This window comes from Rhinolophus sinicus, linkage group LG05, assembly GCF_036562045.2.
Source record: "Rhinolophus sinicus isolate RSC01 linkage group LG05, ASM3656204v1, whole genome shotgun sequence".
In the NCBI taxonomy this organism is placed as follows: Eukaryota; Metazoa; Chordata; class Mammalia; order Chiroptera; family Rhinolophidae; genus Rhinolophus; species Rhinolophus sinicus.
Genome location: NC_133755.1, coordinates 48,856,701 through 48,883,403, shown reverse-complemented (window position 1 = coordinate 48,883,403; position 26,703 = coordinate 48,856,701). Strand labels below are relative to the sequence as shown.

Genomic DNA, 26,703 nt, shown 5'->3' with positions numbered 1-26,703 from the left:
AATGTACCAAGCTACTAGATGGATATTCATATTTTAGCTTTGGGAAAGCAGTTTGTGTAATACTGATCTACTGTAGTATACATGAAGTTTGTTTCTTTTTAAAAATACCATTGACTAGTCTGTCTCATGTTCTAAAATCTCTCAGTTTTCCCCACAGTAAGCAGCAGTTTATCGAATTTCATTTATGTTCCACTAACCTTCCTTAATAGCTTGGTTTCTAGAGCTTTTGGTTTCTACTTCTGTAGGAGGAAAATATATATATATATATATATATATATATATATATATATATATATACACATGTGTGCATACAATTCCAAAACTAGAGAAATATTAAAATAGCTATCAGTATAACATCCTAAATTTCCAGTCATGAATGGTACTGATCACTGAGAATAAAAGCTAGAAAGAATGACTCCAACAATCAGGTGATAAAATACTGGTGATAATTTCTTTTAAATGCTGTCAACAGGTAAGGCATAACTAAGAAAGTATAAAATAAAATTTTCCTGGCTCTCATTACTCTTGTGTTCAATATCTTGCGCCAAAATCACAGCACTCAGAAAAAGTGTAGAAAGTTAGTGAATTTTAAAACTAATTAGATATACAAAAAGCTTAACAGATGACAGCAATGAAACCTACAAAAGCACAACACACTACACTACATAAATTGTTACATATGTAGAAGAACCTTATAGACTGACATGTTTTAGGAATGTTACAAATTAGAAATTAAAGAGTAAGAGTTTAATGCAGTTACTTTATACAACAAAATACTATAGTATTTGGTATATGGTATATAGTACTATATTAAATTGTATTGTCTCATGTAGTTATGATACCCCCCCTCAAATTCAACATTTAAATTAAAAAACAAAAAAACCCTACGTAGTCCTTCCTCTGATCTCTATTATGCGTAAATGTCATCCCCAGTCTCCTGATAATTTGTACTATAATCCTGAGTCATCCCTACTTCCTGGACCTCATCCCAGCCCCCACATCATAACCAGTTGGTAAATCATTGATTCTTTCTTCAAAATTCACTTGTATCCAATCCTACCTTTCCACTCTCATGGTGGCCTACCTCTCTGGCCCTTTATTCAACTACATAACTAATCTCTACAAGGTTCCCCTCACTCTAATTCAGACTGCTCATCATCACCAGCTTCATTTTGGTAAAATACTAGCTCACCATTATTGCCCATGCATCCACAGCTTCGGTCTAGCTTTCCAGAGCTCCTATAATCTGGCCTCAATACATCGTTTAGTATCATCCAAAGTCACTACAGAGACTCCGTGTCAGTTAAACCCATCCACTTGCTAACTCCAAACCCAATTTACTATTTTCTACCTTGATGTCCTTGATTGATCTATTATTCACTTGGTCTGGATGCCCTATACCCACCCACCACAAGCTAAGAAACAAAGATGACTGAAATCCTACCACCATAAAGACCAATTTAACTTAAAATTCCCGCATCGAGCCTACCCTGCTAACCCCCAGAATACGGTACTCCTTCTCCTTCCTCCAGGGTTTGAGAGCATCTCATCAAACCTTGGAGAGTCAGAGCTGGTTTTCATGTCTCTCTGCAACTCTGCTCACATGTTAGACATATAATAAATAAATAATGAGTGTGTGAGTAAATAAACCATTACATAAGTGAGATCAAGAGCTTGGGTAATGTTAAACTAAGGATTTGGGAAATAAGAAAAACAAGGATGTTAGAATTCTGTGTCAGATACTGCTAAATTGAAAATAATGAGACTTCAACACTTAATATTTTAAATACTCCATATACCTTAATTTATAGGTTTTAGAATAGAAAGAGATGCTCTGATCATATTTCCACACAACAACCCTTGAAAGTACATATAAAATATAAAGCCAAACTGTTACTTAAAAATATCTATACTTTTTTAAAGGCTGTCTTTCCAACAAAATAAAAAAGCTATTGTTCTAAAAATAAGTCCTTCATTCAGAAGATACTTCAATGATAATTCAAAGAGACTTTTCAAAGAAAATTCAGATTATTTTTAACTATACCATATGATGCATATTAATAATATTTAGGAAAATGGCTCCCAATCTGTAAAGATACACAATGTGTCAAATGCTCTTTCATGGAACAATGCTAACCTTTGTCGATAAAATACAGTTTTAATCAATATTATTGTATTATTGCTGGAAAGGAAGTTAATTTAAGCACTGTGTCTAATGCTACATTTTTAGATACAGTCCCAGTAAAGAAAGTATAGCATGTAACATAACCTCCATACCATATTAGCTCACACAAAATGAGTACATTAGTGCCTGGAGTACTAAAGCACTAAAGTGTATTTCAATCAGAACTATGACATAGAATTCCCAGTGGTGAAATTAATTCTTTTTATCGCTTGGTTACAGGTTGGTTGTGTTTATACACATGCAAATGTATGTGGGCATAGCCAGGGTAGTGTGCATTTTATCCTCTTACTCTGTGGGCAGAATATTGTGTGTTAAATTGGCCTCTGCATTATATAAATGATACAAAGAAGCCAGAATTTGTTAAGATGGGAAAATATTAGAGTTTGTAAACAAGAGAAACAAAGTAAAACAGATAAATGTAAATAGAACCAATGGACAGTTGATAGTTGCATCTCTGGTGTCTATATCGCCTCCTTCTCCTTCCCCTAAAACTTCACTTTCTATTGGGAATCCTTGTGGTTCTGAAGGAGGTGACTACACTGGTTCCAGTGCTGCTACAAACTAACCAGTGGCCATAGTGATTGGCTCAAGAGAAAGAATGTGATCTACGCCAGTAAAAAAAGTGAATTTCATGATTTTTCCTAGGAATAGTGAGAGTCAAAGTTTTTCATTGTCTCTCTCTCTCCTTCGATGTAAACATGGGTGCTTATTGTGCCAGCTGAATAAGGATGCACACAGTCCCTTGGTGGGGGAGAAGCCAGTCTCAGGCTAATAATGGCCCTGCTACAGATAGAGTGATGGAAGAAAACTGGATCACTGGTGACATTATTGACAATAGTAATAGGCCAAAGCATAAACCTTGTCTAAACCCAGCTGTACTTCTGGACTTTTTAGTTATAGAAATCAATAAATTCTCTTTACCATTTAGACCAATTTGAAATTTTGTTTTCAGGTACCTACAAAGAAAAGAACTGTTAACAGATACAAGAACAAATATATATTGTTAGACAATGATTGTAGAAAACATTTGCTATACAAAATTTTACATTTTTTTAATCTAAGAAAAATCATTAGCATCAGAATTCAACAAATTCACAAAAGAGATTTAAAAAAAAAAAATCACAGTAACTGCAAACTGTGTCAAGGTTTAACAGGAGATTCATTTGAAAGTTGCATTTTAAGTTTCCTAAAGTAAAATTACTTACCTGGAAGTGTACTATGTTTATATTCTATCTTATGCTGAGGATTCTTCCTGAAAAAAAAAAAAGAATAAAATCTAGTTTTCCAATCACTAAAAAACTTAATGACTTTTTAATTAAACTAGAAAATTCATTAACCTACACATAAAATTAGCCTCTTATTAGAAAACTTTGATTTTATTTGTTTGCTACCTATAGTAACCATGCTGTACGAAGAATTTGCTTTATAATTTCAACATTTACTGATTGTCTACTCCATGCCAGGCATATTTCTAGATGAAAAGATAAGAGTGGTGAACCAGACAAAGTTCTTCCCTCATGAATTATCTCTAGTGAAAAACAGTATAAGACAAATAAAATATATCATATTCTAAACTGAAATATATTTTTTCTAAAATGTCAATGTTATGTATTACATATATGAAATTACAATGTAAAACAGTATATATAATATGTAACACAAAATATCAAATATGTATGTGTTGCGTGTTGTGTGTAATGTTTAAAATGATACTTTAAGCCTCTTCTTGAATCCAAAGATAAAAGCATCATGCCTTTTCAAAGAACACCCATTATTATGGAAAAATAGGAAAGTCAGTTTGCGTTGAGAAATTTATATAACAAATTACAAAGTCAAACAGAAACTACCAATTGAATCTTTTGATTTTATGTATGATTCCTTCTATTATTTTATTATAGTAGTTACACAAATATTCGGGTACACCATATATACAAGACATTCTCTAGATAATGCAAAGCTGCGTAGGCAGCAAACATCCAGCGCAGCAATTGGTTGATCATGGTCCTCTCTCTTAGGAGACTGACAAAGGAGAGCTGGGGTACACTGACAATACATAGGTACTGAGGTGTACAATTCATGTAAAGCTGTTGTGAGGACGCATGAGCACACAATAAGTTCTTAGTCTGAGGGCATGGAAGGTGATAAGTAATTAATGTTAGCCATTGATTCATTCATCAGTTGTTTCAGAAATAGTCACGGGGAACTTCTTACATGCCAGGCCTTGTGTCAGATATCAGTGACAATTCTTATTGCCAGTATCTCGTCTTTATTCGTAACTTTTTCTACAATATGAGCATTAAACACTGTACAAGAGTGTAACTACACAGTTAATTAGGGTCATAACTCAACAGTTTTGAAAAGTGGAAAACAGATGCTACAAAAGATTATGTGTTTGGGGTAATCAACCCAAGTTTGACCTTTTGATGGAAAAGAAACTTCAAAGTTGAGAGAAACAAACTGGACAACTTAAACGTGATGAAGAGAGGTACAAATGAACAAAGTTGCAGTGATGATTTATGGGACAGCATTTCTTTAATGAATTTGCTGGTGCAGGTTAGTGGCCTGTTTAATTCAGTCTTTATAAAGTACAATGAATGCTGGACATCAGGGGAGGTGGAACAGAAAAACGAGGCACATTAATACCAAAGGTATTCTTCATCAGTAATGTAGAAAAAGACTGCTGGTCATTTGAGATTGTTTTGGGAATTTTAAAAATCTTTTTTTTTTAATTGTGATATAGTACACTGTTGACCTTTTATTTTGAGAACAATTCAAACCTACTGAAAAATGGTAAGATAAGCACACTGAAATGCCATATACCTTCCCTGAGATTCTTCAAGTGTTAACATTCTACACAGGTGCCTCATAATTATTATTATTATATATCTAAAGTCATTTGAGATTTAAAGGCTTTTCACCTTCTTTTTAATATATGTTTGCTTCAGGTACCAAGCAGTCCTATCTTTTCCTGCTTTGCCCTTAACAGAACAGGATTATTAAAAAGTTAAATATGGTCTTAAATTGTTTGATACTGGAATCTCCTTCAAAAGCCACTTTAGAAACTCTCAAAGTAACTAAATGCCAGGCTTTAAAAACAAGTACAGAAATGGAACAATGGCACTTAACAGAGAAAAGTACAGTTTATGTACACAATAACTGGCAAAAGACTGCTGACATCAGGTCAATTGTCAGGCTAGAGAGATTGAAAGGGAGAGTAACTTTTTAAAAATGCCAAGTTAAGACGAGGTATCAGAAAATAGGCTGGTGGCTGTGGACATACTGGTTGAATCCTAAGTTGTAGAAGGTGTGTCTTCCTGTTCTCTCTCATCTTGAAACACATCCACAACTGCACTCACATACCCCATTGACACCCTCTAAACACATATTACAGAGGGAGAGGCAAACCATTTCAGAACAAAGGAATAGGAAAACAGCTTTACATTCGTATATTCTGTAAAGGAAGAGCACAAAAATGTATTATGAAATTTTATACTGAGGAAAGGAAAAGGTTTTCACTCCATGTGCACATTTTCCTCCACCTTAGAGGGAGAAAATTTATTTCTTTGAGGCTCTGCCATTTTCATAAAAAGACAGGTGTGAGACTGCAATGTAGACCTGAAGAAACTAGTTGAATTGATGCTTTTCAACACTTAACTTAGAGACCCAACGTCCATTTTGAAATAAAAATATTAATATCACAAGTTTTCATATTTCATTGAAAATAAAGAAGAAAATAACCTATGTGACAGATTCAGAAGTTTCCTATTAGGGATATTTTCAAATATATTTTAGTCTGTGTTGTTGGTGATAAATATAACTCACAGAATAATAAATGGACTTTTAATAAGAAAATGAGCTGAAACAGAAAAGATAATGTATCCCATGCAAAAGCACGCACTCAAAAACAAATTGTAGACATGTTTTGCTTACACAGCAATTTAAATGTGAAAAAGAAAAAGCATTCTGAATGTTAATTTCTTAAATTATCCTCTCCTTCCAGGTCCACCATAATCGTAGTCCCAACCTTGATCTTCAGCCCAACCCTTCATTTCTGCTCTCTGGGAGTAGTGTTTGGTTCTTTCCCATTGATAGGCACTTGCTCACAGCCTTCATGCTAAGAATATTATGCTCCTTCAGGAAGGCAACTCTGATAATCCTGGGGAAGTATCTCTAGAACCTATTGTCTATATCTACATTTGGTACATACCCCATAATTTCTTGTATTGTCACCTAAATTTTCAACACAGATATGTGTGTGTGTGTGTGTGTGTGTGTGTGTGTATTCTTTATCACCTGTCAAGTGAGCTGCTGGAGGGCATGGGGTTTTTCTCACACTTGTTAATATCTTTTCTATCACCTTTAAGAGTACATTTCACAAGGTGACATTCAACTATATTTTTCATAAATTTATCTATTTTGTAATCACCCTTTTCCTTCAAAAAACTTTTCTAAATTAAGCTTTTACATGAGTTTCCAAATGATGAAATATTTTACATTTTTCTATTTAATACAAAAAATATATTTGTTTTTGCTACCTATTATTTCTTAAGAAAACAATTGTTGAAAAGAACTTGGCAAGAATCCTTTGCAATACAAGCCAAAGTTTAAAATTCTCATTGGTGGGAATACAGAAAACAGTTTTTTTCCTAATTTCCAGACTGATAATGAGTTTTCTTGAGTTAATGTTAATACTTTTTTTTGGCCTATTCTTATTAGGTTAAAAAGAATGTCATGTGCTGAGATTGCTGTGTATTCACAACCTATAAGGTTAATAATCAAAGTACTCACTGAATCTTTTTTACACAAACCTAAGACTAAAATAAGTTAGAATTTCCTGCCATTAACAATTCATATTACTCCCCCAGGAAACAATGAAAATCTGACGATCATATTTAAGCAGACTCCAGTGCAGTCAGGTTCCTGAGACACTGTCTGCCCAGCATTTTAAGACACTTAGCTCTCTAGGCAAGCAATCACTCAGGTCGAAAAGGAACAGAGTCCTTCACAAATGCAAAAGAGACGGATGCAACTGTGTCTTGGACCTGTTCTTATCTGGCTTTTCAAACTTTAGATGACCAGCATTATGCTGTGGAAGGGGCTCTGGTTTTGGGATCAGAAGAGCTATGCCTGAATTCAAACTATACTGTTTACTGCTTAAGTGATTCCGGGCAAGTCCTGTGAACCAAGTCTCCATTTCCTCATCAGTAAGATCCTACTTCACCCAGGGTTGTTCCAAGGGTTGAGTGAAGTAATGTATATAAATATTTGTGGGCTATTATGCATTTTACAAGTGTCAGCTGTTTTTATAGAAATAGAAATCAATTTTACTTCAAGATAGCCAACAATGTCTGTAAACTGTGCCAGTAAAAGTAATTGCCAATTAATACTAAATAGCTGAAGTTTTGCCTTCAATAATACATGCAATTATTATGGTTGAATATTTCCCCAATCATACTTTACACATTTATAGAATATTTTCTAACATTTGCCCATACATATACCATTTTCAAAACTCAGTTATTTCGTAACAAGGCAAATGTCTTTTTCATATAATCCTGGGTTAAGGCTAAATGGCAATACTGTATGGTTATTTGGGGGCATATGAACATTTGAAATAATTTTCAAGGACAATGCCAAATTCCACCCAGGCCTTTTTCCTAATAATGAATGGAAATACTTACTCAGAGTTAATTCATAAAAGATTTACATCAACCTTTGGCACAACTCACAAATGGCATTTTCTGTAACTCAGCAGGCTTCAAAATCCTTTCTGGGTTTTGGGCTGTTTTTGCATGGTTGTTAATTATTAATAGTAATCTTTGGGTTCCAGACATAGAGTTATACATCCACAACCACACCAGGCTTTTGTGAGCTGTTATATTTTAAAATATACATTTTCCAAAACATTTCTGATTTTAATGATAGAGATATATGAATAACAATACATATTTGAAGGAAGAACACTTGAGGAAATAAAAAATGTCTTTAAATTTGCTAAGGCTGAGTAGAAACAAGCTAGGGCATTTGGAAAAACACAGCAAGATTTGTATAGCTCGAGGGGAATGAGTGAGAAGGAATATAGTAGGAAATCAAGTCAGAGAAGAACTTGTAAGACATAATAAAGAGTTTTGTGGGAAGCTGCAGAAAACAACAGTATATGACTTGTTTTTAGACAATTACTCTGGTTGCTGTGTGGAAAATAAACTACAGAAGAGCAAGAGAAAAAGATGGGATATCAGTTAAGAAGCCACTGCAGTGCTCCAGGAAAGATATGATAGTGGTTATAACTAAGATGATAGAGGCAGAGGAAGTAAGAAGTGGTTAGGTTCCTAACATATTTTAAAGGTTGAAATGGCAAGAACTGAATGAGTGATGTGAAGGAAAGAGAAGGAAGAATCAAGGGTGCTTTGGGGTTTGGTGCCTAAACACTATGTGTAAAGTGAAGTCATTGACAAAGGCAGAGAACACTTGGGAAAGAGTTGTTTTCCCGATAAAAAACCGGGGTTTTGTTTCAGATGTGATTAATTTTGAACTACCTATTTTACAACCAAGTGGAGGCATTTGAACATGTGAGTCTGGAGCCACTAAATTGAGTTAGCTGAACTAGAGAAAAAGAATAGAGAAGGGAAGAGGTCAGAGAACTGAGCCCTGCAGCTCTGCAGTATTAACACGTAGGGAAAAAGAAAAGGAGGCAGAACAGAAAGCTAAGGAAGAGTAGCCAGGAATGTAACTCATCTGACTTTATGAGTATGAATAGATTACACTCTGCTCTGGATTTCTCCACTGAGTGGAGCCCCCTGAGCACAAATGATTGTTTTCCATGTTTTCATGAGGAACTATAAAGCTCAGGAAAATCAAATGACATTCAAAATAATGCCACAGAATTAGCATAACTAGAACTAGAACTTAAGTCTGCTGATTTAAACACTATCTCTCCATCATAAAGAGCCAACTAAAGATTAAGTAAGCAACAGCAAGAACAGAATAATAATTTCTATTTTTACTTCCAAAGATTTGGTAACTTAATACTGAAACTTAACACTCGAAATACTAAATGAGCCTGAAATACTGTTTTACACTAGCTTCTAAAATAGTGACTAGCATGTTAAATATTCAATATTTACTCAGTGAATAGGTGATCATACTATAGCTTTGTTTCCGTTCCAAAATAATTTACCTTGCATTTTTGAAATTCAACACTTATTTTAAAACCTAAAGCAAAAACATGAGTCCTATGTTATCAAATATCTAAGTCTCAAAATTTAGGAGAAATAAAGAATTAACAAATATGGTCTTTATTAAATAATGAAAGAGTAAACCAGCATAAAATAATAAAAAGTAGACAATTTGTTCATTGAAAAATCATTATTAGTTACTATCTATGCCAAAAGAAATGTGAAAATTCTTATGTGTGTGCAATTAACACTAAATATAACAAAGAAAACAAATTTATTATTAAAATGAAGGCATATGCATCAAATAAAGGAGAAAAAACCCACAGAAGGCATCCCAGTACATTGTCAAGTCTACATGAATGTAACTGATGTTGTTACTACTATTTCTAAATGAAGGTTTAAAAACTTTTATTTTTTTAAAGAATTGTTTTTTTTGTTTTGTTTTTTAATTGGGGCAGGGGAACAGGACTTTTATTGGGGAACAGTGTGCACTTCCAGGCCTTTTTTCCAAGTGTTGTTGTCCTTGCAATCTTAGTTGTGGAGGGCACAGCTCAGCTCCAGGTCCAGTTGTGGTTTCTAGTTGCAGGGGGCACAGCCCACCATCCCTTGCGGGAGTCGAACCAGCAACCTTGTGGTTGAGAGGACACACTCCAACCGAGTCATCCAGGAGCTCAGCTGCAGCTCAGCTCAAGGTGCCATGCTCAATCTTAGTTGCAGGGGGCGCTGCCCACCATCCCTTGAGGGACTCGAGGAACTGAACTGGCAGCCTTGTGGTTGAGAGCCTGTGCTCCAACCAACTGAGCCATCCGAGAGGCAGCTCAGCTCAAGGTGCTGTGTTCAATCTTAGTTGCAGGGGGCGGAGACCACCATCCCTTGCGGGACTCGAGGAGTTGAACAGGCAACCTTGTGGTTGAGCGCCCACTGGCCCATGTAGGAATCGAACCGGCAGCCTTCAGAGTTAGGAGCATGGAGCTCTAACCGGCTGAGCCACTGGGCCGGCCCCTGAAAACTTTTATAGCCAATGAATGAAAAAGGTAAAGGAATTAAGTACAAATTGGTAGGTACAAAATATACATGGGGGTGTAAAGTACAGCACAGGGAATATAGTCAATAATATCGTAATAACTATGTATAGTGCCAGGTGTGTACTAGACTAATTGGGGGGATCAATTAAATTATATAAACTACATAAATTGTAAATTATATAAATGTCTAACCACTAAGCTGTACACCTGAAACTAATATAAACTAGTATTGAATTTTAACTGCAATTGATAAATAAAATTATAGCCATCTCTTATGTAAAACTATGTAGCAAGTGATCAACATATGCAGTTTTTGCAATTATTTTTAACCTTTTAAACTGCAATTACTTTTGCACAAACCTAATACTTTCTTTTAAGACCATATTCTTACACATGATTAAAGAACTGTAAGTATGGCAAATGATGATCGGTTATTTCTTCTATATACAGATCCTATAAAATGCATTAAGATATTATCAATTTTGATTATTCTTAATTACAAATAAAATGATTGATAGCCTCATATAACTTGACCTGGAAATCTTGACTACCAGGCAACTAGAGTTTCCCCATTAAAACCTACTTATTTTGCCTCAAATAATATAATACGGATTTGCACTAAATACATGTTTCTATTTTTTTATTAAGTGGCTTCTAAAAATCAGGATCTTGTAGTTTTAAGGGTACACCTGCATATATTATCAACTAATAATATTGCAATAACTTGGAATGCTTTACAAAAATAAAAGTGAAATAGCAAAAACTTTTAGATCATAGCTATAAATCTGAATCAGCAAATCACAAAAGATAAAGAATTTACTTACTAGTAAATACGCATTTTAAAAAAATGAATTACGCTTGTGGCAAAACACTGCTCTTTCACACTATACAGATCATGCTGCAGATACATTACGATGAAAGCACTTATAGTTGATGACTGACATACTTCCTTAACTCATCCCTCTTAGAAGGTCTTACAATTAAAAAATAAAACTAGAGCACTGGCTTCTGAAAAACATAAAGGCACTAACATTTTCATTAGCATAATACATGCCTGCCTAAGGTTTTCTAAATCCAAGGCAATGTATGTGAATTTGACTTTACATTTTTACACTAAACTGGTGGAAAATAGATTCCATTCATTGTAGTGTATATGTATTCTAAGTTTAGTGCTTAATTTAACAAGCAAGAACAGAAATAATGTACCGCATAAAATCCTATTATGCACCACAGGAAGCAAATGAGTTAGAGGCAGGCACAACCATCACTAGATTATACTGGACATTAAGTACCTAATGTTCTAGTTCAGACAAGTACCTTAAGCTAATCAAATGCATTAAACTGAGCTGGTCTTCTGACTGCAGCATACAGGGCACAGAGAATAAATTAGTTAAATGGACAAGCTACTTAAAACGACAACATCAACTAGTTCGTTTATCATTTTTTCAAGTTGATTTAATTTTGTTAGATTTGAAAATGTATAATGTCAGATAAAATGTTAATAATGCCTGCAGCCTAGAAAAAAATAAAATTTAATAATTAAATGTCCTTTTCTAAACATCAACCTCCTATATTATATGGGCTATGGAAATCTTTAATTTTACTATAGCATGTATTTAATATATAATTCATATGTTTTTTCTTTGTTACTTATGTTTTACTCTGTTTTATTCAAAGGATGGAATGGTTTAAATTGAAATATACCCATATATGTACAGTTTTGTGTTTTCATAGTTGCTCTATAGTAATAAAATTTTGACCATAGATGACAATTCTTGGAAATACAATATAATACATATAAAGTTAGATAGATGACATAGTATAAGACTAATATTACTTAATGTGTTATACAACATTTGAGATTACCTAGACACATCAAAAAGAGAAAGTGATTTGCAACATTCACAGGACTATAAGGTAAGACTGGGTAGCAAAACAATTAAAACTGGACAAAGTATTTCACCTGAGAGAATAATTTTTTTAATTAAAAATAATTCTTATCCTGTTTTGTGAAGGCACAATTTTAAGGATAAAAAGCAAACCAAGATGTTTTCACTCATAAATTTCATCTCCCTTCTAAATGTGTCAACCATCATGAAAAACAGGCTTATCACAACCCTACTTCTGGAATATATATACATAATTTTTATTTTTTGAATATAACAATTTCTGGCTGATTTTTGTGAGTTATTTTATGATCTGTGAGACTTCAATATTTTTTTCAGTGGCTATAGGGAAAAAATCTGGCATGAACTTACATTAAAAACTTTCTTTTAAGCAAAATAAATCAGAGCACTTTATCATTCTGCTACAATAGGCTCATATTCTAGCAATGTTGAAATAAGTATCTAGGCCCAAAATGGAGCCTCTCTTGCCTGGGGTGCCATGTCAGCAACCACAAAAATAACTTTCACAACCCTGTAAATCCGCTGCTTGACCCGAAACACAGTGTATCCAGTCAGCCAATCTCCAAATGTCAAGTGTACTCTGGGCTCTACTTACTTCCTTGTTCCTTCTCACTCCAAACAAGATTGACTATATGGCCACTGCTAGCCAGATGTCTTCTATTTTCTCTTCCCTGTTTTTTATTCCTTATCTTATAAAAGCTTCCTGTCTTCTGTCTCATTTTGCACTTCTCTGAATGGAGACTGTCTGCATTATGAATGTTAGGTCTCTGAATGTTAGAGACCTTGACTTAATGTTAGGTCTTTGAGTGTTAGGTCTCAGAGACCTTGACTTACAGACAGAGCCGTGTCTGCAAGAAAACAACAAGATGTCTGTTGGCCTGCACCTGCAGACAGAGCCAAACTTGCGATAACAGAAAACGCCACAAAACAGCTACTGGCTTACAGGTAGTCAGCATTTTCTGTTCAGACACTGCTACCCTGCCAGCACAGCCTCTATAAAACTCTCCTCACCCCCTCCTTCAGGCTGCAGGTCTCCTTTAGGCATGCAGCCCGGACTGTAGCGATCTTTGCTCAGTCCGATATACTTTTCTCTCTTACAATAAAAACTTTGTTAGCTTGCCTGACCATGCATGTTCCTTTACTGGCCGACCTCTCAATGAAGTGTTAAATAAAGTTTGTATCACTTAAATTGTCTTCTTTAATTATCTTTAATAGCACGAAACAATACATAACTAAAAATATGTTCTTACAAATCAAGATTGCTAAAAGTGAGTTGATCATAATATAACATCAGTTTTTGGCAATGATACCCAAAAAATCTACTACATCAGGTTTTTTTGCCTAACTAATAATGATCATGTGACAAGAAAGGGCATATAAATATATAGCATGCTTCTGCAACTGGAGCTTCTATTACCTTGTTGATCTGAAAAATTCACAAGTCCTTCAATCAAAGTACATTACCTAGAATTTTTTTAAACTCCAAAATATTATTTTGCCATTTGGCTAAAAAGGCAACCACTATCAATACTTTTGAAAGCCATAACTAACAGTGGTGGAGTAGGGCCATGCCACAGAGAACTGCTGGGCTAGAGTTAGGAGAAGATTTGGTTTTGATCTCGCCAGCTTTGGAGTCCTAGGAAACTCATTTAACCTTTCTTAGTTTCCATTCCCTTATTTGTAAAACAGTAATAAGAGTAAGCAATCGTATCTAATATTCTCCAAGAATCTCTCTTAACTATAATTAAAATTAACAATGAAAAAAATCATAGTATTTTATCTTTAAGTAGAACCAGAACACCAAACAGCTCAAGAGATAAAAAAGAAAAATACACTATAGATATATACAAATATATTCAGATATAGACATGAAAGTCTCTATTACTACATGTGAGTCATCTACCTTGGAGTAATTTCTCTTGACTACTCCCTACTCTGTTTTCTTTTCAAGAGATTGATGAAATGAAGGCAGCAATTTTTGACAACATTATTCTTAGCGAGGCTTTATATTTTGTTTTTATTCTTCTCAAGATTAGGCATATTTGGATTTTGCTTCTAGGAAAAATGTAGGACATCATGGCAGACGAATACCCATTTTAATAACTAGAAAAAACTTGAAAAATTATAAAAATTATTTCTATGAGAGAATTATGGGAGCATGAAAATTTTAGATTATCTAAAATTCCATGGAGCAAAAAGCCCTTCTTAGGGGAGCTGAAAGTCACTGGCTCTTTTCTTCCTTGGAGGCCTTTGTCCATTCTTGGTGTGGGTCTAGGATAAGACCTGAACCAAGTAAACGAACACTATTTAAAAAAAGAGAAACTAGTAGGGCTTTTCATGGTCTCGTGGGATTGTCACAACAGTTTAGAAACTAAAGGAACCCCAAAGACAACACTGATTTTTCCCAAGAAATATTTGCTGAGTTCCTGGGAGCTCAGAGAGGCTTAAGGTTCTGGGTCTGAAACTTCAAAATGGCAAAGTGAAACCTCCAACTCATGTAGTGTTTCAGCGACAAAGTCCCACTACAGGGAAAAGATCTGTAACAAACACATAATTGGTCTCCCTCAAGAAACGTGCCAGAATTTAAGATGCATGGGTGATCGGCCATGCTCAAAATATCCAGACAGAAGAACCAGAACTAAGAACACAGAGACCTTCCTTTCTATCAGAAGTCTAGAAATGCCATGTCAAAGGAACAGAGACAAACCAAAGGTAGACCAAGTTTTATTAAAACATCAACCTAGCCATTATCTATCTAAATATCTCTCTAGACAGAGATGACTCGCTCCTGTCTGCCAAACAGAGGGGGTACCCTCACTGGGAAGTTAATATCTATAATCCCTACAGTTCTTTTTGTAAACAATATTAGTATTGTAAGAAAAAAATTACTTAGACATGAAGAGACAGAAAAATGTGATCAATAACCAAAACAAAAGAAACTGCTTCAGAAATGTTGGTTAGCAAATACAAATTTTAAAATACCTAACACAAATACATTTAAAAAAGTAAGAAAATGGGAAATGTGAATGAAAAGATGGATAATTTCACCAAAATTAGAAACTAAAAAAAAGAATTATGGATATTCTGGAATTGAAAAGTGCAGTTTCTGAAATTACAACCTCTTTAGGTTTAACAGCAATCTAGACTCAAGAGAAGAGAGGATTAGTAAACTCTAAGACAAGTCAATAGCAAATACCCATTCTGAAGCACAGAAGAAAAAAAGAATGGAAAGAACAAAACAATGCAGAAGAGATATGTAGGACATGGTCAAAATTTTAATGTGTGTTTAACTAAAGTAAAAGAAGAGAAGAGACAGACCAGGGAAGAAGCAATGTCTGATGAGATAATAACCAAGCAATTTTCCCAAACAGACAAGATATCAACCTCCAAAAAAGCCCAGTGAACCCAAAATAGGATGAATATAAAGAAAAAAACACCTAGGCATGTGTTAAACTGCTGAAAGTAAAAGCAATGATAAAAATCTTAAAAGTGGCCAAAGAAAAGGCACGTTAATTACAAAAGAGCAACATTAAAACAGGTAATGTGTTTTCTACATAAACTATGAATGAAGGAGTCAGTTGAATGACATCTTTAAAGGGATGAAAGGAAACAAAACTTGCCAAGCTTGCCAAGAATTCTCTACCAAGTAAAAACATTTTTTTTTTAAAAAAACTAACTAACGTTTTCAGACACACAAAAGGTGAAAGAATTCTTTTCCAGGAGATTTTTAATACATGAAATACCAAAAGAAGTTAAAACTAAAAGAAAATAATTCTAGATGAAAGGAAAAAATTACAGGAAAAAAATGAAGTATACCAAAAATGATAAATATGCCAGTAAATATGAAAAAATGCTGATGCTTAATAGTTAAGAAATTAATAATAATGCCTTATAAGTTAACATGTGTAGAGGTAAAAATATATGATGATGATACTTTTTTTAAAAAAGCAGAAGAGGAAGTCAATGGAGTTATACTAATGTAAGATTGGGAAATGGTGAAAGTAGCAACTGTAAGGTAGAATGTAATAAGTCAGTGATGTCTATTAAAATCTAATGTAACTAATGAAAAAAATATATAACTAAAATGTTGATGCAGGAGAAAAAAATGGACTGAAAAACACTTGACTAATCCAAAAGAAGTCGGGAAAAGAAGAATAAAGGAACAAAGAATGTGCGGGACAAATAGAAAACAACAAAAGGTAAAATTAAACTCAAATATATCAGTAATTGTATTAAATGTAATTAGACTAAGCATTCCACCTAAAAGGCAGAGACTATCAGAGTGGATCAAAAATAAGAGCAAGGCACAAATAATATGCTATTTGTAAGAGACATGCTTTAAATATAAGGACAAAGGTTGAAACTAAAAGGCGGAAAAATATCACACAAACACTAACCAACGAAAATTGAAGCAGCAATATTATATCACACAAAGTAAAAGTTCCACTTCTGGTAATGACAGAAGAAATCTTATCAGACCAAACCTCCCACAGGAAAGAATTATACCCTGTAAAAAATATTAAAAGCAATAATCTTAAGGCAATGGATTACTACCAAAAGCAGAAACCAGAGGGGAGTCAAGACATGGAAAAAGGGAACATCTCTGAGTGAGTTTTCAATTTCTAAGTAAAACTGACAGAATTAAGGGAAGAAATATTATTTTATTTCTGACATCAGAAAGAAAAATTTTAGTGTCTCACTTCTAAGTATGATGTTTGCTGTAAGCTTTTTGTAGATATTAAAGAAGTTTATATTTAAAAAGTTTCTTTCTATTCCTACTTTGAAATGAGTTTTTATCATAAATGAATGAATTTTGTCAGTTTTTAAAATCATTTATTGAAATGATTATATGATTTTCTACTTATTCTGATATGTGGTAAATCACATAATTTTTTTATATTAAACAAAACATGCATTCCTTGAACAAGCCCATTTTGGTCATGTTATATTTTTTTTCAAATTGCTTAATTCACTTAACTAACCTTTTTTGTGTGTGTTTTTTTAAGGATATTTATATCTAAGTTCAAAAGTAGTTTTTCCTGTAATTTTTTATTCGTACATTATTCTAGCTGGGTTTTACTATCAAGATTATTCTGGTCTCATAAAATGAGTTGGCAAATATATCCTCTTGTAATTTTTCTGAAATACTTTGTTTAAAAATTGAGTATTTCTTCTTTAAATGTTTGGTAGAATTAGCCATTAAAACCAAACAGGCTTAGAATTTCTTTAGTAGAAGGCTTTTAATTATGTATTCAATATCTCTAATGTTAAACGATTCTTCTGTTTTCTTTTTTTCTTGTATTTGTTTCTAAAAATTGTATTTCCTAGAAATTTGTTCATTTCTCCTAAATTTTCAAGTTTATTGACATAGCTGATGAAAATGTCTTTTTATTATTATCTGCATGATGTTCTGCTGGAATGGAACACTTATTTTTCTTTTCTTTTTTTTTTTTTTTTGCAGTTTTGTAACTTTATTTGATGATCAGCAGTTAGTTCTCATCCACATTAACTGTCTGTAGATTTTTGAAAGTGGTGACAGGTACGTAGGTAACCAATGTATAGAGCTTGTTTGGTGAATCTTCATCCTCATTATGCTTCCTGGACAACCGCAACCGGATGCAGTATGGGACATTCCTTATTCCTTTGGCCCAGACAGCTTTGTTGAGTCTGGTGTCAATGCGCACATCTGGGGTTCCCATCTCCTTCATGGCAAATTTCCAGATCTCTTTGAGTGCCCGTGGGGCATGCTTCTTGAAACCCACTCCATGGATGTGCTTGTGAATGTTGATGGTACACTCTCTGGTCACTACCTCGTTGATAGCAGAACGGCCCTTCTTTTTCTCGCCACCCTTCTTTGCGGGAGCCATCCTGCCGGGCCCAGGTTGGAAAGAAAGAGCGCGAGGTATTGTGGGAGAGGGAAAGCAGCGTCGGAACCCTTATTTTTAAAATGATACAGCATAAGCTTTTTCATTTTTCTTTCTAGCCTAGAGTCTTATTCTGCCGCTTTATTAAAAACCACAGTTATAGAAATAGCAACAACTTCAAATAGTCCAGGAGATTCAGTAACCTGCATTCCAAAATTATTTCAGAAAGATGGCTGTCTGGAATTAAAGCTCTCTGAGAGTAGACTCATTACTTCTTTCTTTGGTAGTTTGATTTATTTCAAATTCATTCATGCATCAAACAAAGTTGCAGATATTACACAAGAATGAAAGAGTTCTTGCAGTCAAGAAATTTACTGTCTAGAGGAGATGTTCCATTTAAGAAACAAACACAATCTCATAGATAAATTTTACTCTCCATGGCACAAATGGGCACAAGATGCTACAGAAACAGAGAGAAGCACTCTTACTTTTCTTTCAGGGTTCAGTTTCATATGTTGGCAAGAATGGTGGAATGGTAGGAGTTGCAGGAGGCAGAGATAACATCCTGAATTTAAATCTGTCACCGTAAGGAGTCTGGATAGAATGCATGATGGGGTAGCATCGACAGCTTTTAAATTATATGATTTGCATTTTAGAAAGTTAGAAATGAGGAACAATTTCAGGCATTTATAAGATTAATAACCTCAACAATTTAGAATTATCTTTAAAAAAAAATTAGAATCCTACCTATTAACAAAATTAAAACCTATTACCTATACAAGTTGAAAAACTAGACATTAAAGACGAGATGAGAAACTACATGCATAAATGAATAAATTACAGAGATTAAAGAGAAAGGGAGCGCAATCAAATGTTTCTGGTTTATATACCTATAACAAGATGATCCATAAGGACATTCAGGCCTGTCGTCAGTCTCATCTCGACACATGTCTTGTGAACCTCCATAATCACTATCACCAGGGTGACTGAAGTGTTGAAAATGGACAGGATTCTTCCTATGAGGGTGATAAATATACTGTCAGAAAAAATAATTAATAGGATCTACGAGATTTCTAGATATACTAAAAAAAATTAATAAGATATGGCAGGAAACCAAGCAATACATCTGATTATTCCAGAATGTGAACTAGTGTGCTACATTGTTAAAAATAAGGTTTTGACATAGTCAGTAAAGAACTTCCATGGTAACAAAATAAATTTCTAATGACATATGGTAGGTCACGAATGTCAATGATTAATTTGCAACTAGTATTTTATATGTGTGTGTTACACATACACACACATATGCATACACAGCTTTTAAAGACTTTGAATAACATGAACACACCTATGTGCCTTTTGCTAAGACAAAAAGCAGTCCATTACCAACATTCTAGAAGCCTCCACAGGTCTTCTTCCAATCATTAAACCCAAAGGTAACCACTATACTATCATAGGAAATAATGTTTCTCAAACATTTCGGTCTTAAAAAAAAGAACTACTAAAACTCCAGAGGGCTTACTTATGTGGGTTATTTAACCGGTTAGAAATAAAAAATGAGAAAACTTTTTAAATATTCAAAAATAATAAACCCTTTACATATTATCATAAATAACATATCTTAACACAAATAATTCTATCTCCCAAAAAATTGTGATGACGCTGTTTTAAACTTTGGAAATTTCTTTAATGTCTGGCTTAATGGAGGACATGTGGATTCTCATATCTGTTTCTACATTCGATCCTTAACACTAACACGGATCATGTAGCCTCTGGGAAATTATGCTGTACACTTGTAAGAGGATGAGAGTGGAATACGCACACACACACACAAAGTCTTAATATTATATGAAAATGGTTTTGACCTAATAGATTTCCTAAAAGCTTCCTGGAGACCAGAACTTCTCAGGGGTCTCTGGACCATACTTTGAGAAGCAACTTTATAAAACAACATATTAGTTTTGCCTGGAAATATATAATATATACTTTGAGAATGACTTTTAATGTTTGTGTGATTACTCCATGTTGTTGCATGTAGCAGTACTATATTTTCATTATTGTGTAAAATTCCACTGCATGAAGCTGCTACAATTTATTTGTCCATTCTACTATTCATAGACCTTTGGGTGCATTCAAGTTAATTGGCTTTTATAAATAATACTGCTATGAACATTCTGCTTTTGGTGTACATATCTATTCATTTTCTACATATGCATAAAATGCTAAAGATTCCACAAAAAAATAGTTAGAAGTAATACACCAACTCAGCAAAGTTGCAATATACAAAATTAAAACACAAAAAACAGTTGTTTCTATACTCTCATAATAAACAATACCAGAAGAAAAATTTAAAAACAACATCACTTATAATAACATTTTAAAATAAAATATTTAGGGATAAACTTAATCAAGGAGATGAAAGACATGTACACTGGTTTAATTTCTATTTAAAAAGATACAAAGAAATAGAAAGATATCCCATGTTCATGGAATGGAAGACTTAATATTGTTAAGATGTCAATACTACCCAAAGCAATCTACAGATTTGATGAAATTCCTATCAAAATCCCAATGACATTTTTTGCAGACACAGAAAAATACATCCTAAAATTCATATGGACTCTCAAGGGACCCAAATAGGCAAACAATCTTGAAAATGAAGAACAAAGCTGGAGGTCTCACACTTCCTTATTTCAAAACTTATAAAACTACAGTTATCAAAACAGTGTGGTATTGCATGAAGACAGGCATATAAACACATGGAAGAGAAGAGAGAGCCCAGATATAAACCCTTGCATACATGGTCAAATGATTTTCAACAATGATGCCAAGACCATTCAATGGGAGAAAGGACAGTTTTTTCAACAAAGATGGTTGAGAAAATTAGACGTTCACATGCATAAGAATAAAGTTGGAGCCTTCTCTTTTACTATATAAAAAATTAACTCAAAATGGATGAAAACCTAAATGTACGACCTCAAATATAAAACTCTTAGAAATAAATGGTGTCTGTGTGGGGGAGGAGCTTTATGACGACATTGCATTTGGCAAAGATTTCTTGTCAAATGCAAAGGCAGCAAAAGTAAAACTAGATAAATTGGACTACATCAGAATTAAATGGTAGCCGTGATCTGGAAACAGACAATTGGATAAAGAAGATGTGGTACATATATACAATAGAATATTACTCAGTCAAAAGAAAAGATGAAATTCGGCCATTTGTGACAGCATGGATGGATCTTGAGAATATCATGCTAAGTGAAAAAGTCAGACAGAAAAAGTCAAGAACCATATGATTTCACTCACAAGTAGAATATAAAACTGAAAGCAACAAATGAACAAACAAGACAAATAAAAAAAGCAAAAACTCATATACACAGACAACAGCATGGTGGTTACCAGAGGGAGATGGAAGGGATATAGAATAAGGTAAAGGGGATCAGATATATGGTGACAGACTTGGCTTTCACAGACAAGACAACAGCATGGTGGTTACCAGAGGGAGATGGAAGGGATATAGAATAAGGTAAAGGGGATCAGATATATGGTGACAGAACACACAATGCAATATACAGGTGATGTATTATAGAATTGTACACTTGGAACCTCTATAATCTTATTAACCAATGTCACCCCAATAAATTTAATAAAATTTGTGAAGATTAAAGAAATGAAGGTCCTTTCAATTTCATTCTTAAATTCTGTTTAAATGTCCTCATATTTAAATAAGTAGCCCAAATGTCCCATGAATTAAAAGGTAATAATTCTTTAAATAAATCATTTTTAAAAAAGAAATAAAAAATATCTGTGTATCTAGGACACAATTAACAGAGTGAAAAGGCAATCTACATAATGGGAGAACATATTTGCAAATCATTTAATAAGGGGTTAATATTCAGAACTCCTCCAATTCAATGACCAAAAAATAAATAACCAATTCTAGAATGGGAATAGGACTTTAAAAGAAAGTTCTCCAAAGAAAATATACAAATGGCCAACAAGCCTATGAAAGAAGCTCAACATAACTAATTACTAGAGAAATGCAAATAAAAAACATAATAGTATATCATACTTCACACCATTAGGATGGCTACCACCAAAAAAAACCAAAACAAAACAAAAAAACAGAAACTAACAAGTGTTGGTGAGGATGTGGAGCAACTGGAACCTTTGTGCATGTTGGAGGGAATGTAAAATAGTACAGTCTCTATGGAAAAGAGTGGTTCCTCAAAAAATTAAAAATAGAATTATTATATTATCCAGCAATTCAACTCCTGCCTATATCCAAAAGAACTGAAAGCAAGATCTCAGAGTTAGTTACACAACCATGTTCATAGCAGCATCATTCACAACAGTGAAGAGATGGAAGAAACCCAAGTGTCCATTGACAGATGAATAAATAAAACATTGTACAATATACATACAATGGAATATTATTCAGTCTTTAAAAAGGAAGGAAATTCTGACACATGCTACAACATGGATGAACCTTAAGGACCTTATACTAAGTGAAATAAGCCATCACAAAATGACAAATACTGTGTGATTCCACTTATATAATGTAGTCAAATTTTACTTGCTTTAATCCCCAAACAGTTCAGTTATTTTCATATATTTTAATTTCACATATATTTTACACAAAGCAAAAATTATTACTGCTTTACGTAGTCAATACTAGTTTATACGTATGCTCATGTTTTCCATCCTGAATGTCTATGCTTCCATACAGGGATTCTCCTGCTTGGCAAATACTGTACTCCATTTTTGTTGCCTAAGTCCCATGAGACTGCCCAAAGCTCTGTTTGGCCTTTTAACCCTCAGCTTGAAACACTAAAATAATTGGCAAATGTCACAAGAAGAAGAAAAGAAGCCTCAAAGTCCCGGCTGCCTTGGCTGTTTTCAAACATGAGTGTTCACCTTTCCTAGCTGTTTTCAGTGGGAAGTTTGGTCTTCAACCAGATACTTCACCTGTACCAGAAGTGAAAACCTTATTTTATACACTACTAACTCTTAGATAATTTATATGACCTTATATAGATAAAAAGCCACAAGTTTAAATTAAAGTATACATTTCTTATATGCTAGTAAGAGACATTTCAACTTCTGCCCAATTTTTAAAACCAATTTACTAATGGGACTCTATGCTATTCAACAGAAAAACGAAATGACCCCCAAAAGAGTAGAGTTTTCAAAGGCTGTATTTTGAAAGCAACAGTTCCAACAAACAAAGTTAAATACGATTTTGCTGTTATTTCATTTCACAAAGGATTGAAGTAAGATGCCATTGCTTTAGACAGGTTGAATTTGAAATGCTTGTGGATACAGTGGCGACTATCTAGATCTAAAATTCAGTAAAGAAATCTGTGCTAGGCCATAGATTTGGGAGTCAATAGCATGACATCAAGGGATTAAATAACACTACCCTTAAGGAATAATTTTCTATACACAGAGACAGAACATATAAATAAATAAATAAAAATCAATAAATAGATATTAAATATTAGATTTAATGTCAAATATTAGAAACTGGATGAGGAAAAATGTCACACAGAATAGAGGATGAGTAATTTGGGAAGAATGGGCATGTCAGAAAAGGATTTGGAAAGGAGTTGAATGTAGGCAAGATCTTTAAGCAGGGCAGGGGCGAGGAAAGGGGAACAGTGTTTCCAAAGGACATAAAAGAGCATGACGCATCCAAAGAATCAGTGGCAGTTCAGGGTCTTCTGGGCGATGCTAAGAAACCCAGGCTTCAGCCACTAAAAGATTCTGTACAGGAAAGCAAATACTGTCAGAATTTCTCTCTCTCTCTCTCTCTCTCTTTTTTTAATCTGTGTTTTTATTTTCTTAGCCAGATCGCTCAGGCAATAATGAGGAATATGAATGTGAGGGAAAGTGGAGATTTAGATTATTCATTTGTCTCAGCGAGACCATGGCATGAAGTAAAGCAGTGGCATCGGGGCTGGAGAAGAAATACATTTAAATGATTATGATGTACACATATAACAAGAACTCAATATATGTTATTTTCTGCCCTTTGTTACAAATATATATTTTGTTTTCCAGATTTCAGCAGTAATATTTCTTAGTGCTCATTATGCATATCACAATTATTGAAAAATTAAAATAACTATCCATAAGCTATGACTGATTTTGAATCATTAACTAACATGGATCAGCATCAAATATAAACAAATTCATCAGGCTCTTGCTAAAGCATTCAATCACATTTAACAAAGACAAATGCTCGTGTCGAATACTGTTATGGACTGAATTATGTCCCCCCCACTCCAAACTCATATGTTGAAGCCCTAACCCCTAATGTGACTACATTTGGAGACAGAGCCTTTAAAGAGATAATTCAGATTAAATGAGGTTATAAGGGCAGGGACTTCATCCAATATGACTGGTGTCCTTATAAGACGGGGGAAGACGCCAGGGATGTGCGTGTACAGAGAAAAGGCCATGTGAGGACACAATGAGGCCACCTGCAAGCCAAGGAGAGAGGGCTCAGGAGAAACTAAACCTGTCAACACCTTGATCTTGGACTTCCAGCCTCCAGTGCTGTGAAATAGTACATTTCTGTTGTATAAGCCACCCAGTCTGTGTGGCATTTTGTTATGACGGCCCTAGTGAACTGATACAAATACCAAACAGGATTTTTTTAGAATCCAAACTCATATAAGGTTTATATACTTCTATTCTACAAGTTTCCCAATTATGTTCCACATGTGGAATTAAGGTCATTATAAGTAGATAAAATTCTGATTAATACATAAGTTATAACAGTTGAAAAATGTTATTATTCAAATGGCAAAGCATTTTAAAGAGAGAGAATATGAATGTGAAGCTAACAGAATATGTGACATAAATACAATATTGAATAAAAGACAACAAACTCTGCTCAAATGTGTTAGTAAGATATGTGGTTTCACAAGTTGGAATGGCAAAGAAATACTTCTGAAATAGGAATGCATAATTATAAACATTCTAGTGTAAACATTATAGATGAAACTATAGCCTAAAACTAAGGGATTACGATTTGAATTCACAAAATACAAAATTAGAAAAAAGAGCACAACGCAATCAAATGAAGTATGTATAGAAGTAACCAATCAATCCAGGAAATATATATTCAGTTGTTTTAGAAGGCATCATGGTGATTCAAAAGCATCATTAGAAAAATATAAAGGAAAATGCACAAATATAATATGCCTAAACACAACCTAAAATTGTTTTGATAGTTACAATACATACAACAACTATTCATAAAGCTAGCTTTCTAATATCTAAATGAGACACTAAATAAGCAGGTATTTAAGTCTGAGTGATTCAATTTTCAAGTCTAGAGTCCCCAGTTCCAAGCCTTGCATTAATCAGCGTGTCTACATCTGAAACGTTTAATTCTTAAAAGCCTCTAGCAGGATTTGCAGTAATGCATACTGAGAGAGTGCAAACCAGTAGATACATGATAAAGCTGCTAACCTTTAGGTCAATGTGTTTTATGAGGCTTTTAATACAGGATAGCATAGATCTACATAGTCACATGCCATTGAAATAATATAATTATATGCTACCTGTCATTTCATTTTACCTGTAGCAGTTTGCCCCATAAATGCATGATGTCCTCTTGACCTTGTTTTCTTCAGAACCTTGTGGAACTGAATCAGTTGCCGCTGCAACTGAGGGATCAGAGCTGGGCTCAGGACGAGCTCCTTGAGACTCAGCGTGGAAGGACTTTCCTTGGGCACTTGCACAACTCTCAGAATAGCTCACTGCCTCTTCTTTATCTGGAGTTCCTTTAGTGATGATTTTATGTTCAGAAAACTCACTAAGTCCCTCTGTTGGGATTTTGTTTCTCTGTGTATTAGTCTTCATATTATTCACCTCTGTGTCACTTGTTGTGATTGCAGGAAATGACTGTGGCATTTCCTGTGAGACAAATCAGAAGAAAAAACGGAAATAAATGAAACATGTTTTAAAAGAAGTATGTAAGTTTAAGCATAAAGGCATGAAACTACAAGATTCGTGCAATATGTAAATCTTAAAAACTTTAAGATTTACATTTAAAGTTATTAAAATACTATTTTCTATATCTTTAGTTGAATAACTTTAAAACAATACGTAGTTATAAGAAAAGAAATTTAGAGTTGTATCAAACTTGTTACAATCATGTCAAACATTCAGTGAAAAAAAATCATATGAAATAACAAGTGAAACATAAGAGAATACACTTGCTTTCACTTTAATGTAATCTTCCCCCAAAAACCTACTAAGTTCTTAAATTTCCTGTTCAACAATGTGTCACACTCTTCATATGCATTGTCCTAATAATTTCTTGTAAGTTACTGCAATACTTTATTTCTACCTATAATCATGATTTTCCCTATAGCTGAATGATAAAATTGCTCCTTCCTCACAGAAAAATTTACATGAAGCTATGCTATGACCAACTCAGAAAATAAACATGATTCCTTTGACATGATCTGAATAAAAGTTTCAGTTTAACCAATTAGAGCTGTTTTGAACCAAGTAACTACTCTCATTAGC

At 33.9% G+C, this 26,703-nt stretch overlaps 1 protein-coding gene and 1 pseudogene across 2 annotated transcripts in view; both read right to left on the bottom strand.

The window, feature by feature from the left end:
• Positions 1–26,703, bottom strand: part of APLF (aprataxin and PNKP like factor) — an 82,386-nt gene that overhangs the window by 11,994 nt on the left and 43,689 nt on the right. The window contains exons 7-10 of one of the 2 annotated variants that reach the window (XM_074332091.1): positions 25,748–26,085; positions 19,047–19,172; positions 3,391–3,437; positions 3,107–3,141 (exon numbers count right to left, since the gene is read on the bottom strand). In XM_074332091.1, the coding sequence (XP_074188192.1) occupies positions 3,134–3,141; positions 3,391–3,437; positions 19,047–19,172; positions 25,748–26,085 (519 nt within the window). In that variant the 3' untranslated portion in view covers positions 3,107–3,133. The remainder of the gene's footprint in view (positions 1–3,106; positions 3,142–3,390; positions 3,438–19,046; positions 19,173–25,747; positions 26,086–26,703) is intronic. The other variant, XM_019718313.2, reaches the window with a different exon arrangement.
• Positions 16,297–18,971, bottom strand: LOC109443124 (large ribosomal subunit protein eL31; annotated as a pseudogene).